Raw genomic sequence first — 18476 nt, forward strand, 5'->3', positions numbered from 1 at the left:
TATCGGTGTGTTCAAAACGTATCAAACAACGACCCAGATTAAATTGACGATTTTTTTAACACACACCACTTCATCGTTTTAGCATCACAATACACTTTATTTTTCACACCTTTGATATACAGTATGTAACCACAAAAAAAGTACAAAATAATAACACTACAAAATACTGCAAGGCAGCATACATAATAATACACACAAGGATCACATGACCCTAGATGCACTCCGAATCGAAGTTTGTTTCAAGTTACAATATGTATCATATTATATGTTTATAAGAAGGGTGTTTTGTAAGTCATTACAAAGTGATATAGATGAGTAATTAAGACAAGATGAGCCACACTTGTAACTATATTAAAATGACAAAAAGGAAAGCAGCAAATGAACGATCGATGAGCCAATTCTTTTCCTGTGGAATATGAAGATGTGCGTGCGTATACGGTGTAATCAAAACCAAAAGCCCTTGAGCTACGTACCCGCACAGGAAAAGCAATGATAGGCCGTTTATTCTTAGAATATAAACAAAATGGAAATAGCTTAGAGGCTAATTCATTTACATCACATGTAATATCTCCAATATAATCAAAACCTTCATGTACCCTTAATTGTGTCCAGCATCTTCATGTACCCTAATTCTTCATTGTATTCGGGCCTTCATTTTAAACGCTACAATCATGTACTTGTGCTTGCACTATGCTTTGTAAATGTATCAGGTCATATTTTGCTTGCCTTAAAGCATGTACCCATCTTATAGATGGAGTACGTAGGACTGTTTTCAGACCATATGAGTCTATTGGGTGGGTTTCCCTCACACTCTTGGATAGCTGAGGTGCTGTGCACGTGACTTTGCCATTGTGGTATCATATGTAAAGATTTCAAACAAATACAGAGGGATGATGATGGGACTGTGTACTGGTATATAATGTAGAACACAACCAGAAAGGACATTTACACAAGGATATCTTCATTTGTGCGACAACCTATTGTGCCACAACCAATGAATACAACCTCGAACCTCACTAAAATGTCTCTTAAAGTTACCCTTAGCCATTTTGGTTGCTCTCCGATAGGTCCAAATCCTTACTTAAAATTTGATTGCGTAACTTGGACTTCCACGATGGACTTCCACGATAATCTTCCATTGAGGTCAATGGGAACATTTTCAGAAAATTCAAATTGCATGCACACATCTCAAGTAAGGATTCGGCGCTTAGAACCTGTAAAAATACTAGAATGTCCCTTTCTCGTTACCGTGTAACTTTCTGGTGGGTGGAGTTTTACACGTGGCCACTCCCATTACCCCCAGCGTCCACCCCGTCAGTAGACAGGGAGGAGGAGGGGCGGGCGCTGCGGGGGCGTGGTTGGGCTCCTGGACCAATGGCAGTGGTGGGCTGGTGATGGCTGACCTGTGAGACAGTGTCGTCAGACTCCCAGCGCTCTAGCTCCTCCCTCACCAGCCGCTCCATCTGCTCTCTCTGGACGTCCATGTCCCGACCCTGCCTCTCATCCTGGGGGAGGGGGAGAGCGGGGGAGAGATTTGATTTTATTAGTATCTTTTAGTCCTCATTTGGACTAATCTTCCAAGAGTCCTTAAACATTTTCACATATAACACACTGTTACAAACAGACATAAGACACTAACATATTGACCAGATAAATAGTCAAAGTCAGAGAGGGGGGGGGGGGCAAAAGGGAGAAGGGAGATGTTGGATCGAGAGAAATGGACAGAAAGAGGGGAAAGAAAGATTTTAAAAAGTGTTTGTTGTGGGCGAGATGGGCGTGTGTGTGTGTGTGTGTGTGCGTCCATGTACATTCTGTCTCACCTCCAGCACCCCCTCCAGCAGTTTTCCCAGCACGTCTCTCCTCTTGAGCTTAGCTCTCTCCATGGCCTCCAGCTTCACAATCACTGCATCGATCTTTGACACTATACTACCTATGGAGTGCTCCATCCGGTCAACACGACGTACCAGCCTGGAATAGAACGGAACAATAATGTCAATAACACGTTTATATAACATGCTATATCCATAGTTACGACACATGATTTAAAACATTAAAATATCAGGTACATCCTCTGCCGGAAACACACAGAGGACCTTTCAAAAGCCCAATACTTCAACTTGGCTGGTAATAGAACTCGACCTACACTTGAAACTCTTCGTAGGGCACGCCTCCTGAGCTGCTGCCGCGGCGACGGGAGCTGTGACCGCTGTCCTCGTCGTCATCCTCCTCAGAGTCGTCATGGCTACGGGGGAAGCTCCGCCCACTGGTGGGTCTGGGCAACGAGCTGCGCTCCAGATCCAAGTCCTCCTGGCCATATGTGCAGAGACATACTGAACATCTGCAAACGTGTGTGTGTGTGTGCAGCTCATTGCCCTGTGTGTGTGTGTGTCTGTGTGCGTCCACTCACTCTCTCCTTCTCCAGGTCGTCCCTCATCTGCTGGTGTTCGTGCTCAGTCAGCTCCTGGTCCCCACCGTGGTCATACTTGGCAAAGATGGCCTCAATCTCCTCATCCGTGTGGCCCTTTCTAAACACACAAACAACAACACATTTAGTTGTACTATTACGTCACGTGTGTCTTGATGTCTTTCTTCGTATGTATGTATAAATTATTGAAATAGTGTATGTTTATGAATTAGTGAAACCACAGTTTGGTTTCAGGCACTGCAGCGGTCACCCTTTGAGGTCCTGGCGGAGCTCGCCGAAGTTGAGTTTCCCACCGGCCTGGCGCAGACTGTCTGAGATGTCATCCACAGTGGTCTTCTTCAGTCTCAGCTTCATCAAGGCTTTGTTACAGCCCTGCAGGGAGAGGAACAACACTCAGACAAACTCAAGGACACCTATCAACACTGAGGTGAATGTTGTCATTTTCATTCTGCAGTTAGCAGTTATTCAGTACACGTTGATAATATTCAACAGTAACGTAAACTTACATTAACTTGAGTCTCCTTTTCAATTGAAGTCTTTACTTCATAGAATCTTAAATATGAAGTTGCTATGATACAAGTCAGCTTGCAGTTGTTTGAAATACTCAGCTACAATGACGCGTTAAGGGATCACATACACCTACTAGAACAAATAACCCCACATACCATTTGGGTCCGTACCTTTTTAATGAGGTCTGTCATCTCCATCTCAGACCTCTGCTGGGACATGTCTGCCTTCACCTCCGAGTAGGTGTCATTGATGATGGCCAGGAACATATTCTACAGGGAGACAAAAGACAAGTCAGAGCAACCTTTAATCTCTCTAGATAATGTAGATCAAATAGTACAATATAAATGTCTATCAATATACCCACACATTTATCAATGGTAGTATATCAAAACTCACCATGAGGATGAAGAAGATGAAGAAGACGAAGGTGATGAAGTAGATGGGTCCCAGGACTGGGTTAGCCTCCTCTATCTCTGAGAACTCAAAGTCTCCCAGGATGATGCGGAACTGGGTAAAACTACATGGAAAAGAAGACAAGAAGAAGAAGCTATGAAGAGGCTAAGATGAAGCTGTAGGGGTGTGTTACCATTGTAGTTCCAATGGGTCAAATTCCAAACAAAATTTGAATCAATCTGGGAGCCCTGGTTGTCTATGGGGAACCTAAAGAACTGAGAATCTTGGAACCTTGGTTGATTCCAATCAAACCAATGTTACTTACATGCAGGCTTGGAAGGTACTGAAGTCGTTGACCTGGGTGCCAAACACCAGGTAGGCCAGCTGAGCGTAGGCCAGGAAGATGATGAAGAACATGATGGCGAAGCCGATGAGGTCCTTGGCACAGCGAGACATGGTGGTGGACAGCTGGCTCATGGTCTTGTTGAAGTTGATGAACTTGAAGAGCTGAAGAGGAGAGATGAGCAGAAACCCGGTTAGAATTCAAGTGTCTTTGAATAGCATTATCAATTCTATGTCTTTTTTTATTTGTAATAAAATCATGCTAATATAGTCTCCCTTTATGGGCGCATACTTTGGCTTCTGCCAACAGGTCTGGACCTTTATGGCACAGGTAGTAGTACTCTCATCCTGTAACCAACTGCGGAGTGTCTGGTTCAAGCTCTGCTCCGGGTCAATTCCCACTCAATTGCTTCATTCAGCATGTCAATCTACCATAAAGCCATTCTTACCTTCACCCAGGAGAAGAGGACGATGACTGCGGCCATGTTATTGAACGTAACCTGGAGGTGTGCCAGAGGCTCGAAGCTGGGGTGGGCGCTGTGGTTCTCCAGAAGGTCTTTGAGACGATTGCTCACCACGGACGTTCTGGTGATGTTGATAATTATGGCAGAAACACTCAACTGGAAAAAGAGGGGGATATTTGGAATCTCAACACAACAATATTTGGATCACAAACCTCTTCCCTTTGTTCCAATGTCTATACTAGCCTACCACTTAGAATGCATGTTCATTGCACTACCTCATTCTTAGTATGCATGCTAGTGTGGATACTGGAACAGAGCCCTTCTTTACTTGGGTATTTCAGGGAGACTCCAACCCTTCCTACTCCCTGCTAGGGCGGCCATCTTGAATTACGTACCACAACGATGAGGACGTCCAGGCAGTTCCACACGCTCTTGAAGTAGCGCAGGCGGTGGATGCGTATCTCCAGGGCCTCCTCCACCACGTAGTACAGGATGAAGAGGCAAAAGGCCACCTCACACACCCCGACAAAGTAGTCCCAGCTGGACACGTAGCGAATCAGACGCACCGTCTGAAACTGCCAGGAAGTGACTACGCCTCCTGTAGCGGGGAACTCCACCACCAATCTGAAACATTCAATTCAGTTCAACTGTATTTATCCCCGCAGTTAAGCAGACAGGTTAAACTGAATGAACAAGAGATATTCAGCCTCTCTAGGGTGAAAATCGAGGTTCAATGACACCAGATTGTGGATGAGGATGGTAACTAGAGAACTCCCATTGGACTGCATGAGTCATTGATCCCAACCATGGACGTGTTGAGAGCCTGAATTGAACCTATGTATCACCTATATAAATCAGTGTGAAACAGTCCTAAGTAACATGTAATATGTATGTAATAACTCTGGGCTCTGTACCTGGCGATACAGAAGAGATTGATGTTGCCGTTGTAGACAGAGAAGTCCAGGAAGACGGCTCTGGTTCCTCTGTCCAGCCACAGCTGTTGTTTTAGGGAGCGTAGCAAGCCTGCCGACTCATCTCTGGAACGGGCCAGGTCCTGGTAGTACCCCCCTCCACCGTAGGTAGCCACCTGGCCCCAGTAACTACTCCCATTCAGGCTGTTCTCCTCTGTGTACATCCACCTGGTGGAAAGACAAACAGACAGTCAGACTCATCATAGAGCCCCAGTGAAACAGTTTGGCCTGGTATTCACTGGTGGCTATAAGTGAGTGATGTTATACGCCATACTTTTATCTGGTGGACAGCATCCATAATGTGCTTTCAGTTAACACTAGAGCACATGTTGCAACTATTGCTTTGGTTTAGTCTCTAGCATTACAACCAATTGTAGCTTTATGGTTGCTTTCTTATACGTTAACATTTAACTATAATGTACATCTAACAGTAGTACATAGTAGTTTAGTAGACGTACGCAGTTCCGTTCATGGGGCCAAAGGGGGCGCTGTCCTCGTTGCTAGGGGTGTACATGTTGTAGCAGTCCTGCACTTCGTCCCTAAGGTCCTCGTGCACGGAGCAGGATTCGTTGCGAACTTTGACCTGGCGGAGGCGGGGCACCCCCAGTAGCAGGTTCTCATAGTAGATCATACTGTGGTTCTCAGGGAGACTCTTGTTGTTGTACCACACCTCCCAATACATCCCGTTCAGGAAGGGACCCTCTGTGAACTGCATGGTGGAGAGATGCTTTGGTTACAGAGAGAATTTCAACTGAAAGCTCTGCTGGTCTGTTAGGTTCTAACCTGATTCATGTAAATGCTCCATTGTTCTATTTGGTGTTAATGTGATTTGGACTAAATACTTTTAAGTGTGTGCTGCTTTGGTTTTATGCTTCATATACACTACACAACAAAAAGTATGTGGACACCTACTCATTGAATATCTCATTCCAAAATCCTGGGCATTAATACAGAGTTGTAGAGGAAAAGCTTCTGGAAAGGCTTTCCTCTACATGTTGGAACTGCTGCAGGGACTTGCTGAATAAAAGCCACAAGAGCATTAGTAAGGTTGGGCACGGATGTTGGGCGATTATGCCTGGCTCGCAGTCGGTGTTCCAATTCATTCCAAAGGTGTTCGATGGGGTTGAGGTCAGGGCTCTGTGCAGGCCAATCAAGTTCCTCCACACCGATCTTGACAAACCATTTCTGTATGGACCTTGCTTTGTGCACGCAGGCATTGTCATGCAGAAACAGGAAAGGGCCTTCCCTAAACCGTTGCAACAAAGTTGGAAGCACAGAAACGTCTAGAATGTCATTAAATGCTGTAGCGTTAAAGATTTCCCTTCACTGGAACTAAGGGGCCTAGCCCGAACCATGAAAAACAGTCCCAGACCATTATTCCTCCTCCACCAAACTTTACAGTTGACACTATGCATCCGCCAAACTCAGTTCATCCCTCGGACTGCCAGATGGTGAAGCGTGATTCATCACTCCAGAGAACGCGTTTCCACTGCTCCAGAATCCAATTGTGGTGAGCTTTACACCACTCCAGACAATGCTTGGCATTGCACATGGGAATCTTAGGCTTACGGCTGCTCGGGCATGGAAACCCATTTCATGAAGCTCCTGGTGAACAGTTGTTGTGCTGACGTTGCTTCCAGAGGCAGTTTGGAACTCAGTAGTGAGACGAGTTTTACGCAATACAAACTTCAGCACTTGGGGGTCACGTTCTGTGAGCTTGTGTGGCCTACCACTTTGCGGCTGAGCCGAGCCGTTGTTGCTCCTAGACGTTTCCACTTCACAATAACTGCAGTTACAGTTGACCGGGGGCACCTCTAGTAGGGCAGAAATTTGACAAACTGACTTGTTGGAAAGGTAGCATCCTATGATGGTGCCACGTTGAAAGTCACTGAGCTCTTCAGTAAGGTCATTGAACTGCCAATGTTTTTTTAATAGAGAATGCATGGCTGTGTGCTCGATATTTTATACCTGTCAGCACCGGATGTGGTTGAAATAGACAAATCCACTAATTTGAAGGGGTGTCCACATACTTTTGTATATATAGTGTAACTGAGCATGGGCCAAAGTAAATGCATTGACATCTTTGTTATACCATAACTAAGCACCAAGCTCCATTTTCCAATCAGACAAAAAGCACAAAGCAGGAAATTAAACCACTGCATAGCAAACCGGGGAATTGACTCATTACCTTCCAGAATTCACTCATAGTTGAGAGGCTTCTGAATGTGGCTGTGTCCCCCGGGGACAGAGGTGTATCCAGGAAGAGCTGGGACATCACCTTGGTGTAGTAGTACATGTTGGAGCCCACCATCCCATAGGTCACTACACAACAGAAGATACTGTAAGAGTTTCTCTGGATGAGATTACGGTGCATTTTCTATTGTGTTTTTAGTTACACGCAGCATACCTGTTCAGCATTTTCTAATAACTGTTTATTTCATACATGCTTGTGTACATACCCAATGTTTAAAATAATGAATAACGGCATTAATGTTATCCTATCGTTATACTATATATTACTGTCATGCTACAGTTGTATTAGCCCATATTGTGTTTACCCCCATAGAGTCTATTGACACACCGATGCATCAATCTAAGTAACATAATTTTAAAAATCTCCATCAAAATTTATCAGTTTAAAAGAAAACTCCACCCAGAAACTCTTTTGGTATTTGTTTCATTTGTCCATTGTTGACATAGTCCTGAAATATTTTGCTTGTCAGCAATAAAGTTTTCAAGATATGTAACTTTCAAAATACAGAAATCATCCCCGTATAATGCATTTTGCATCATATGATACTGTATTTTAAGTCATATGATGGGATGATTTTTCTATTTTGAAAGTTACATATCTTGAAAACTTGATTGCTGACAAGCAAAACATTTTGGGACTATGTCAACAATCGACTAATCAAACAAATACCAAAGAATACGAAAAGCTTTGGGGTGGAATTTTCCTTTAAGCTCGAGATATGTTTTTTTGCATGGGCTATGTCTCAATCCAACGCATCCGCCTGTGGCCGTCTTCCGCATCTGAGGTGGAAAGTGGCAGAGCTAGAACTCTGTCTGACCAGGAGACATCCCTAAAAAAGATCATCTCAAGAAAACGTATGTAGCGTCTGAACGGTTTGGCCTATAAACTAATATGACCACTCTATAGAAAGGTAAGAATCTCACGAACATGATGGCTTTCTTGGTTTTGCTCTATGACAAGTGTCATGTGACTCGTCTAAAGGTAACCCATACAAATGAATGTATGGTGGTAGTTTTGTTCCAACAAACGTAAGGGGTTAAATATGTGTAAAAAAAAACTAAAACATTGCCTGAGCTTTCGTATATGTCCTAGATTTAGGACAGACACTTCCAAACCTTATTCCTTATAATAAATTTTTTCAGTGTTCTTTTTACCATTTATGAATGTGTTATTCAATGCGTTTCTATGGGCTATAGTAGTAAAGGACAAATTCAATATATATTTTTTTAAATTATATATATATATATATATACACACTGCTCAAAAAAATAAAGGGAACACTAAAATAACACATCCTAGATCTGAATGAAAGAAATAATCTTATTAAATACTTTTTTCTTTACATAGTTGAATGTGCTGACAACAGAATCACACAAAAATAATCAATGGAAATCCAATTTATCAACCCATGGAGGTCTGGATTTGGAGTCACACTCAAAATTAAAGTGGAAAACCACACTACAGGCTGATCCAACTTTGATGTAATGTCCTTAAAACAAGTCAAAATGAGGCTCAGTAGTGTGTGTGGCCTCCACGTGCCTGTATGACCTCCCTATAACGCCTGGGCATGCTCCTGATGAGGTGGCGGATGGTCTCCTGAGGGATCTCCTCCCAGACCTGGACTAAAGCATCCGCCAACTCCTGGACAGTCTGTGGTGCAACATGGCGTTGGTGGATGGAGCGAGACATGATGTCCCAGATGTGCTCAATTGGATTCAGGTCTGGGGAACGGGCGGGCCAGTCCATAGCATCAATGCCTTCCTCTTGCAGGAACTGCTGACACACTCCAGCCACATGAGGTCTAGCATTGTCTTGCATTAGGAGGAACCCAGGGCCAACCGCACCAGCATATGGTCTCACAAGGGGTCTGAGGATCTCATCTCGGTACCTAATGGCAGTCAGGCTACCTCTGGCGAGCACATGGAGGGCTGTGTGGCCCCCCCAAAGAAATGCCACCCCACACCATGACTGACCCACCGCCAAACCAGTCATGCTGGAGGATGTTGCAGGCAGCAGAACGTTCTCCACGGTGTCTCCAGACTGTCACGTCTGTCACATGTGCTCAGTGTGAACCTGCTTTCATCTGTGAAGAGCACAGGGCACCAGTGGCAAATTTGCCAATCTTGGTGTTCTCTGGCAAATGCCAAACGTCCTGCACGGTGTTGGGCTGTAAACACAACCCCCACCTGTGGACGTCAGGCCCTCATACCACCCTCATGGAGTCTGTTTCTGACCGTTTGAGCAGACACATGCACATTTGTGGCCTGCTGGAGGTCATTTTGCAGGGCTCTGGCAGTGCTCCTCCTGCTCCTCTTTGCACAAAGGCGGAGGTAGCGGTCCTGCTGCTGGGTTGTTGCCCTCCTACGGCCTCCTCCACGTCTCCTGATGTACTGGCCTGGCTCCTGGTAGCGCCTTCATGCTCTGGACACTACGCTGATAGACACAGCAAACCTTCTTGCCACAGCTCGCATTGATGTGCCATCCTGGATGAGCTGCACTACCTGAGCCACTTGTGTGGGTTGTAGACTCCATCTCATGCTACCACTAGAGTGAAAGCACCGCCAGCATTCAAAAGTGACCAAAACATCAGCCAGGAAGCATAGGAACTGAGAAGTGGTCTGTGGTTACCACCTGCAGAACCACATCTTTATTGGGGGTGTCTTGCTAATTGCCTATAATTTCCACCTGTTCTCTATTCCATTTGCACAACAGCATGTGAAATGTATTGTCAATCAGTGTTGCTTCCTAAGTGGACAGTTTGATTTCACAGAAGTGTGATTGACTTGGAGTTACATTGTGTTGTTTAAGTGTTCCCTTTATTTTTTTGAGCAGTATATATATATATATATATATATATATATATATTTGGGGGGGATACCTAAAGGGGTCCTAAAATTTAAAATAAAATAGCTAAATGGTCCATGGTATGACTTTCTTAAAACAATCCCCCCCAATGGCTTACACTTCTAAGAAATGTATACAACAATATTGTGAACTACATCTTTGTGTTGATCATGTGTTTCTCTCTCTGAGTGGTCCAACAGGTACAGTGAGAGCCAGTATTATACTGCAAGCCGAGACTTCATGTTAGCACCAGCTACCAAATCCGGGCCTACCGCACTGAGGCCAAGACCTGTTTAAGATGCCAATGAAAACAGAAAACGTATAGGGGAAAGGGGATAGCTTGTCAGTTGCACAACTGAATGCATTCAACCGAAATGTGTCTTCCGCATTTAAGCCAACACCTCTGAATAGGGCTGCCTTAATTGACATCCATGTAATTGGTGCCAGGAGAGCATCTGTGTATACTTGAATCTGGTCAACCAGCTCCCATGCACAGGGAATAGGCTTACACTTCCACAAGCAGCAAAGTCACTGGGATAAAACGTATTCAGCGTTCCATAGTCAATACAGGACTAAGAATGAATCGTACTACACCGGCTCTGACGCTCGTCAGATGTGGCAGGGCTTGCAAACTATCACAGACTACAAAGGGAACCACAGCCGCGAGCTACCCAGTGACACGAGCCTACCAGATGAGCCAAATTACTTCTATGCTCGCTTCGAGGCAAGTAACACTGAAACATTCATGAGAGCATCAGCTGTTCCGGACGACTGTGTGATCACGATCTCCATAGCCGATGGGACCTTTAAACAGATCAACATTCACAAGGCCGCAGGGCCAGACGGATTACCACAACGTGTACTCCGAGCATGCGTTGACCAACTGGCAAGTGTCTTCACTGACATTTTCAACCTCTCCCTGACTGAGTCTGTAATACCAACATGTTTCAAGCAGACCACCATAGTCGTTGTGCCCAAGAACACTAAGGTAACCAGCCTGAATGACTACAGACCCGTAGCACTCACGTTCGTAGTCATGAAGTGCTTTGAAAGGCTGGTAATGGCTCACATCAACACCATTATCCCAGAAACCCTAGACCCACTCCAATTTGCATACTGCCCCAACAGATCCACATATGATGCAATCTCTATTGCACTCCACACTGTATTTTCCCACCTGGACAAAAGGAACACCTAGGTGAGAATGCTATTCATTGACTACAGCTCAGCGTTCAACACCATAGTGCCCTCAAAGCTCATCACTAAGCTAAGGACCCTGGGACTAAACACCTCCCTCTGCAACTGGATCCTGGACTTCCTGACGGACCGCCCACAGGTGGTAAGACTAGGTAACAACACATCCCCCACGCTGATCCTCAACACGGGGACCCCTCAGGGGTGCGTGCTCAGTCCCCTCCTGTACTCTCTGTTCACTCATGACTGCATGGCCACGCACGACTCTAACACCATCATTAAGTTTGCGGATGACACAACCATGGTAGGCCTGATCACTGACAACGATGAGACAGCCTATAGGGAGGAGGTCAGAGACCTGGCCATGTTATGCCAGGACAACAACCTCTCCCTCAATGTGATCAAGACAAAGGAGATGATTGTGGACTACGGGAAAAGGAGGACCGAGCACGCCCCCATTCTCATCGACGGAGCTGTAGTGGAGCAGTTTGAGCTTCAAGTTCCTATGTGTCTACATCACCAACAAACACACCAAGACAGTCACGACAAAACCTATTCCCACTCAGGAGACTGAAAAGACTTGGCATGGGTCTTCAGATCCTCAAAAGGTTCTACAGCTGCACCATCGAGAGCATCCTGACTGGTTGCATCACTGCCTGGTATGGCAACTGCTCGGCCTCCGACTGCAAAGCACTACAGAGGGTAATGAGTACGGCTCACTGGGTCCGAGCTCCCTGCCATCCAGGACCTCTATACCAGACGGTGTCAGAGGAAGGCCCTAAAAATTGTCAAAGACTCCAGCCACCCTAGTCATAGACTGATCTCTCTGCTACCGCACGCAAGCGGTACCGGAGCGCCAAGTCTAGGTCCAAAAGGCTTCTTAACAGCTTCTACCCCCAAGCAATAAGACTCCTGAACATCTAATGCAAATGGCTACCCAAACTATTTGCATTGCCCCCCCCCCTTTACACTGCTGCTACTCTCTGTTTATTATCTATGCATAGTCACTTTAACTCTACCTACATGTACATATTACCACAATTACCTCGACTAACCGGTACCCACGCACATTGACTCTTTACCGATACCCCTGTATATAGTCTCGCTATTGTTATTTTACTGCTGCTCTTTAATTATTTGTTACTTTTTTTATTTTTCTATTTTTACATAAATTATTTTTCTTAAAACAGCATTGTTGGTTAAGGGCTTGTAAGTAAGCATTTCACTGTAAGGTCTACTACACCTGTTGTATTTGGCGCATGTGACAAATAAAATTTGATTTGATTGCGGTATTTTAAGATGGAGGATTGGTTGATTTCAAATTTTTAAGTATACGTTTTTCATGATGATTGATAAGAAATGTATCGTCCAACCCGACTTAATCAGCATTCCATTGTAGTATTTGCTTATATGCTCTGTTGGACTGCATCCAGGTCCATATATCATCTATATCTAGATAAATATACATAAACAGTCCAACATACACACATATAGCCCATATGGCTCATATAGATGCTATTTTCCAAGCCTCTATTTCATTGACTCCCACCTGGCTGAGAAACAGGCTGATCTAGCTCCATCTATCCAGCCAGGAAATGACTTCCTGATCCACCCAAAACCCCATTCTGGCACGGGAACACTTTTCCTCTCAGCAGCCGTGGTATAAGGAGTGGTGAAACTAGATTAACAGCATTCTGACTCTCGGTTGTACTGTATTCTGGAACTTTCATCATCTTCCCACAATCCTATTCCCAAACGTATGATAATAGTGACTAAACTCTAATGGAAGTTCCTGGCTTGAGGGAGCTTTCCTGATACGCTGCCAGAGTTGTTTATCAGATCTAAGGAGTTTGGAAAATGACTTTTCCGCAAGAAAAGCTGGTCAGCGGGTAAAAGTATCCACACGGACAGATGTTAGTATTAGTCCTAGCTAAGAGCAGCAGTTACATAGTAATACCACTTCAATATGTTTTCAAGAAAATACAAATGCGAGAGCACAAAAGTGCTATACTTGATAGGTGTATGTACTTTTACTACTACCTTATTACAATGACATTATATTGGTTTGCCTATCCTATAGTTATTCTGGTTCATAAACTGGGTGGTTCGAGCCCTGAATGCTGATTGGCTGACAGATGTGGTATATCAGACCGTATACCACAGGTATGACAAAACATTATTTTTACTACTCTGATTATGTTAGTAACCAGTTTATAATAGCAATAAGGCACCTTGGGGGTTTGTGATATATGGCCAATATACCACGGCTAAGGGCTGCATCCAGGCACTCCTTATCCGTGGTATATTGGTCATATACCACACCCCCTCGGGCCTGATTGTTTAAATAATGCATGTCTACCAAGTGGGGCCAACATTTTCTATGCAAAAAGACTCTTATGATGCCCAACATGCATCCTCTGTGTGTGTGTGTTTTATTTTTTTATTTCACCTTTATTTAACAAGAGATAAGCGTTTCCAGCTTCAGAGATTTTTACTTGCATTTAAGAGCAGTTGGAGGCCACGGAAGGAGAGTTGTATGGCATTGAAGCTCGTCTGGAGGTTAGTTAGCACAGTGTCCAAAGAAGGGCTAGAAGTATACAGAATGGTGTGGTCTGCGTAGAGGTGGATCAGAGAATCACCAGCAGCAAGAGCGACATCATTGATGTATACAGAGAAGAGAGTCGGCCCTAGAATTTAACCCTGTGGCACCCCTATAGAGACTGCCAGAGGTCCAGAAAACAGGCCCTCCGATTTGACACACTGAACTCTATCAGAGAAGTAGTTGGTGAACCAGGCAAGGCAGTCCTTTGAGAAACCAAGACTGTTGAGTCTGCCGATAATAATGTGGTAATTGACAGAGTCGAACGCCTTGGCCAGGTCGATGAATACGGCTGCAGAGTATTGTCTCTTATCGATGGCAGTTATGATATCGTTTAGGACCTTGAGCGTGGCTGAGGTGCACCAATGACCAGCTCGGAAGCCAGATTGCATAGCGGAGAAGGTACAGTGGGATTCGAAATGGTTGGTGATGTGTTTGTTAACTTGGCTTTCGAAGACCTTAGAAAGGCAAAGTAGGACAGATATCGGTCTGTAGCAGTTTGGGTGTAGAGTGTCTCCCCCTTTAAAGAGGGGGATGACCACGGCAGCTTTCTAATCTTTGGGGATCTCAGACAATACGAAAAAGAGGTTGAACAGGCTAGTAATAGGGGTTGCAACAATTTTGGCAGATCATTTTAGAAAGAGAGGGTCCAGATTGTCTAGCCCGGCTGATTTGTAGGGGTCCAGATTTTGCAGCTCTTTCAGAACATCAGCTATCTGGATTTGGGTGAAGGAGAAATGGGGGAGGCTTGGGCGAGTTGCTGTGGGGGGTGCAGGGCAGTTGGCCGGGGTAGGGGTAGCCAGGTTGAAAGCATGGCCAGCTGTAGAAAAATGCTTATTGAAATTGTCAATTATCGTGGATTTATCGGTGGTGACAGTGTTTCCTAGCCTCAGTGCAGTGGGAGGAGGTGCTCTTATTCTCCATGGACTTTATAGTGTCCCAGAACTTTTTTGAGTTTGAGCTACAGGATGCAAATTTCTGCTTAAAAAAGCTAGCCTTAGCTTTCCTAACTGCTTGTGCATATTGGTTCCTAACTTCCCTGAAAGGTTGCATATCACGGGGGCTATTTGATGCTAATGCAGTACGCCACAGGATGTTTTTGTGCTGGTCAAGGGCAGTCAGGTCTGGAGAGAACCAAGGGCTATATCTGTTCCTGGTTCAATTTTTTTTTAATGTGGCATACTTATTTAAGATGGTGAGGAAGGCACTTTTAAAGGATAACCAGGCATCCTCTACTAATGGGATGAGGTCAATATCCTTCCAGGATACCCGGGCCAGGTCGATTAGAAAGGCCTGCTCGCTGAAGTGTTTTGGGGGCGTTTGAAAAGTGATGAGGGGTGGTCGTTTGACCGCAGACCCATTACGGATGCAGGTAATGAGGCAGTGATCGCTGAGATCCTGGTTGAAAACAGCAGAGGTGTATTTGGAGGGCAAGTTGGTTAGGATGATATCTATGAGGGTGTCTGTGTTTACGGATTTGGGGTTCTACCTGGTAGGTTCATTGATAATTTGGGTGAGATTGAGGGAATCAAGCTTAGATTGTAAGATGGCCGGGGTGTTAAGCATGTCTCAGTTTAGGTCACCTAGCAGCACGACATCTGAAGATAGATGGGGGGCAATCAATTCACATATGGTGTCCAGGGCACAGCTGGGTCAGAGGGTGGTCTATAGCAAGCGGCAACGGTGAGAGACTTGTTTCTGATAAAGTGGATTTTTAGAAGTAGAAGCTCTAATTGTTTGGGCACAGACCTGGATAGTAAGACAGAACTCTGCAGGCTGTCTCTGCAGTAGATTACCACTCCACCCCCTTTGGCAGTTCTATCTTGTCGGAAAATGTTATAGTTAGGGATGGAAATTTGAGGGTTTTTGGTGGTCTACCTAAGCCAGGATTCAGACACGGCTAGGACATCCGGGTTGGCAGAGTGTGCTAAGGCAGTGAATAAAACAAACTTGGGGAGGAGGCTTCTAATGTTAACATGCATGAAACCAAGGCTTTTAAGGTTACAGAAGTCAACAAATGAGAGCGACTGGGGGAATGGGAGTGGAGCTAGGCACTGCTGGGCCCGGATTAACATCTACATTACCAGAGGAACAGAGGAGGAGTAAATTAGGTTACGGCTAAAGGCTATAAGAACTGGTCATCTAGTACGTTTGGAACAGAGAGTAAAAGGAGCAGGTTTCTGGGTGCGATAGATTAGATTCAAGGCATAATGTACAGACAAAGGTATGATAGGATCTGAATACAGTGGAGGTGAACCTAGGCATAGAGTGACGATGAGAGAGATATTGTCTCTAGAAACATCATTTAAACCAGGTGATGTCACCGCATGTGTGGGAGGTGGAACTGAAGGGTTAGCTATGGCATATTGAGCAGGGCTAGAGACTCTACAGTGAAATAAGACAATAACCACTAACCAGAACAGCAATGGACATGGCATATTGACATTAGGGAGAGGCATGCGTAGCCGAGTGATCATAGGGGTCCAGTGAGTAGTTAAGCTGGCTGGAGACACGGTGATTCAGACAGCTAGCGGGCCGGGGCTAGCAAGCTAGCAGAAGGGCCTTAGAGGGACGTCGCAACGGAAGTCTGTTGTAGCCTCCTCACACGGAGCCGCCTTGTGTGTGTGTGTGTCCGTGGTACTTACAGATACACAATGTGATGAGGAAGATGACGTAGGTGACCATTTCTCTCAGGACGTTCCTCAGGTACCTCTCTCTGCTGCTGTCACTGTCCTCCATCAGCTGAGTACCCCACAAAACTGGGGAAAAAACAATTAACACACACATTAGTATCCTTCCTTAACCGTCAATGCTCGCCTTGAGATGCCAGTGCATTACCAATGAGGGCATCTACAGGTGTGTGTTGACCTAAGTGGTGTATGGAACAGTGAGGAAGAACGGCCAGAGAGGTGTTTGAGCCAGTGACCCAGGTCTCTACAAGTTAAAGGGCAAGTGCACTACCTCCTGTGTCATAGAGGTCCAGACCTCTTGGCAGCTGTAGTGTTCTTTATACAAGGAGGAAACGTAAGTGACACTAACTTCTTATTTTCTCCAGTATCCTCTTCCCACAGCTTTTGATGTCATGTCTGTCTTGCTGCAGGGCATCCACTGTCGGGGTCGGGTATAATCCACGGTGGATGCGGGTGCTGCTCCCTCCGGCGGTGTAACTTCCCAACCCGCTGCTGCAGCTACTGCTGGAGCCTGTGGACACTGATCTTCTCCCTGGGCTAGCCGGAGGCCAATCGGCCCCCATCATCTCATCCTCCGGTTCGAACCCTGGGTTGTCCCGACTCCAGGCTTGTCTTGAGGGGGGTGATGGTGTGCCTATGGCGCCCCCGAGCCCCAAGTCCTGGTGCTGTATGTTCTCCATTTCAATCCCCTCGGTTGTGTCCAATCTGTGCGGCAAGGACGCACCCGCTGCGCCCGTGGCGGACCTGCCAGCCTGATTCTGCTGCGGTTGTTGTGATCTCACCCGAGTCGAGCTCATTGTTAGTCCAATTCACTGAAAAGCTTTTAAAGGCCAGACTAACTACATTTACGAAACGTTAAAAATCAATTATGTCTCTAGCCACTAACAAGTGCTATGTTTATGTCACGCTTGACGCACATATCAGAAAGGAAATGTATACGCACACATTAAAATATGTAAGAAAGTTGCCAAAGTTCAAACTCTGCAAAACAATTTTGGGAAACCACAGATTAACTAATTTTGATTATTTGTATATGTTCCTCTTCACAACAAATATACTTCGAAACGTAAATTGCTTACTATGAAAGAAAAATAACAACATCTAAAGTTTCTGTCTTCAAGAAAGTGAGCGTCTGCGTAGTTCTAGATCAAACTATTGCAAAAGTAGGTATATCAACAACAAAAATATATAGTTACAAAACTAATTTGTGGCGTAAACATTTACTAATGAAACTCAGAACTATCAACGAAATGCCTCGTTTATGGAAAAGAAGCCAAACACTTTCCTTGTCCCGGGCCAGCCATCTTGTTCTTGCTGTTCCCCCAAAATCTCGCATTCTCATTTGTTGGAGACTCAGATTACATTAGAAGTCATGGCGTCACAGACACTGTGGCATGCACCTCTGGAAAATACAGCACAGTCGAATGCGTAGGGGTGAATCACTTTGGTAAAAGACAATTTCACGTTTTAGAATTGTACAATATAGAATACAATATAATAGAATCAAGTTGCTGTACATTCCATCATTATTAAACGAGTGAAAAAATCATTTCAATATTTATTTCTACAGCAGTAAACTATAATTGCCTTATATGGCTCAGCAAAATACTTTTTTCTCCAAAGGTTTATATTACATTTTGTTCGTTTTCTGAGCAAATTGCTATTCAGGATGAGTGTTTGCAGTGCTGTGTATGGAATGAGAAGGAATACCCCACTATTTAGAATGAATAAAATCACAATTTGTCACGAGGACATTATTTTAGGGCTAAATGCATCTGCCTTTAGAAACA

At 44.8% G+C, this 18476-nt stretch overlaps 1 protein-coding gene across 2 annotated transcripts; it reads right to left on the reverse strand.

The window, feature by feature from the left end:
* Positions 1–76: 76 nt before the first annotated feature.
* LOC115202269 (polycystin-2) lies at positions 77–18058 on the reverse strand. 2 transcript variants are annotated; one of them, XM_029766292.1, is made up of 15 exons: positions 17036–18058; positions 16642–16755; positions 7294–7427; positions 5564–5814; positions 5049–5273; positions 4530–4758; positions 4120–4290; positions 3654–3835; positions 3332–3452; positions 3106–3204; positions 2676–2797; positions 2408–2525; positions 2144–2304; positions 1821–1968; positions 77–1505 (listed from the first exon to the last, which is right to left on the reverse strand). In XM_029766292.1, exons 1-15 carry the CDS (start codon positions 17481–17483, stop codon positions 1275–1277), a joined length of 2754 nt encoding a protein of 917 aa, XP_029622152.1. In that variant the 5' UTR covers positions 17484–18058; the 3' UTR covers positions 77–1274. The 2 variants fall into 2 exon arrangements, with proteins under 2 accessions (XP_029622152.1, XP_029622151.1); XM_029766291.1 differs by having other exon boundaries at positions 2144–2307; positions 17036–18057.
* Between the last annotated feature and the right edge of the window lie 418 nt (positions 18059–18476).

Source organism: Salmo trutta, chromosome 11 (assembly GCF_901001165.1).
Source record: "Salmo trutta chromosome 11, fSalTru1.1, whole genome shotgun sequence".
Taxonomy (NCBI): domain Eukaryota; kingdom Metazoa; phylum Chordata; class Actinopteri; order Salmoniformes; family Salmonidae; genus Salmo; species Salmo trutta.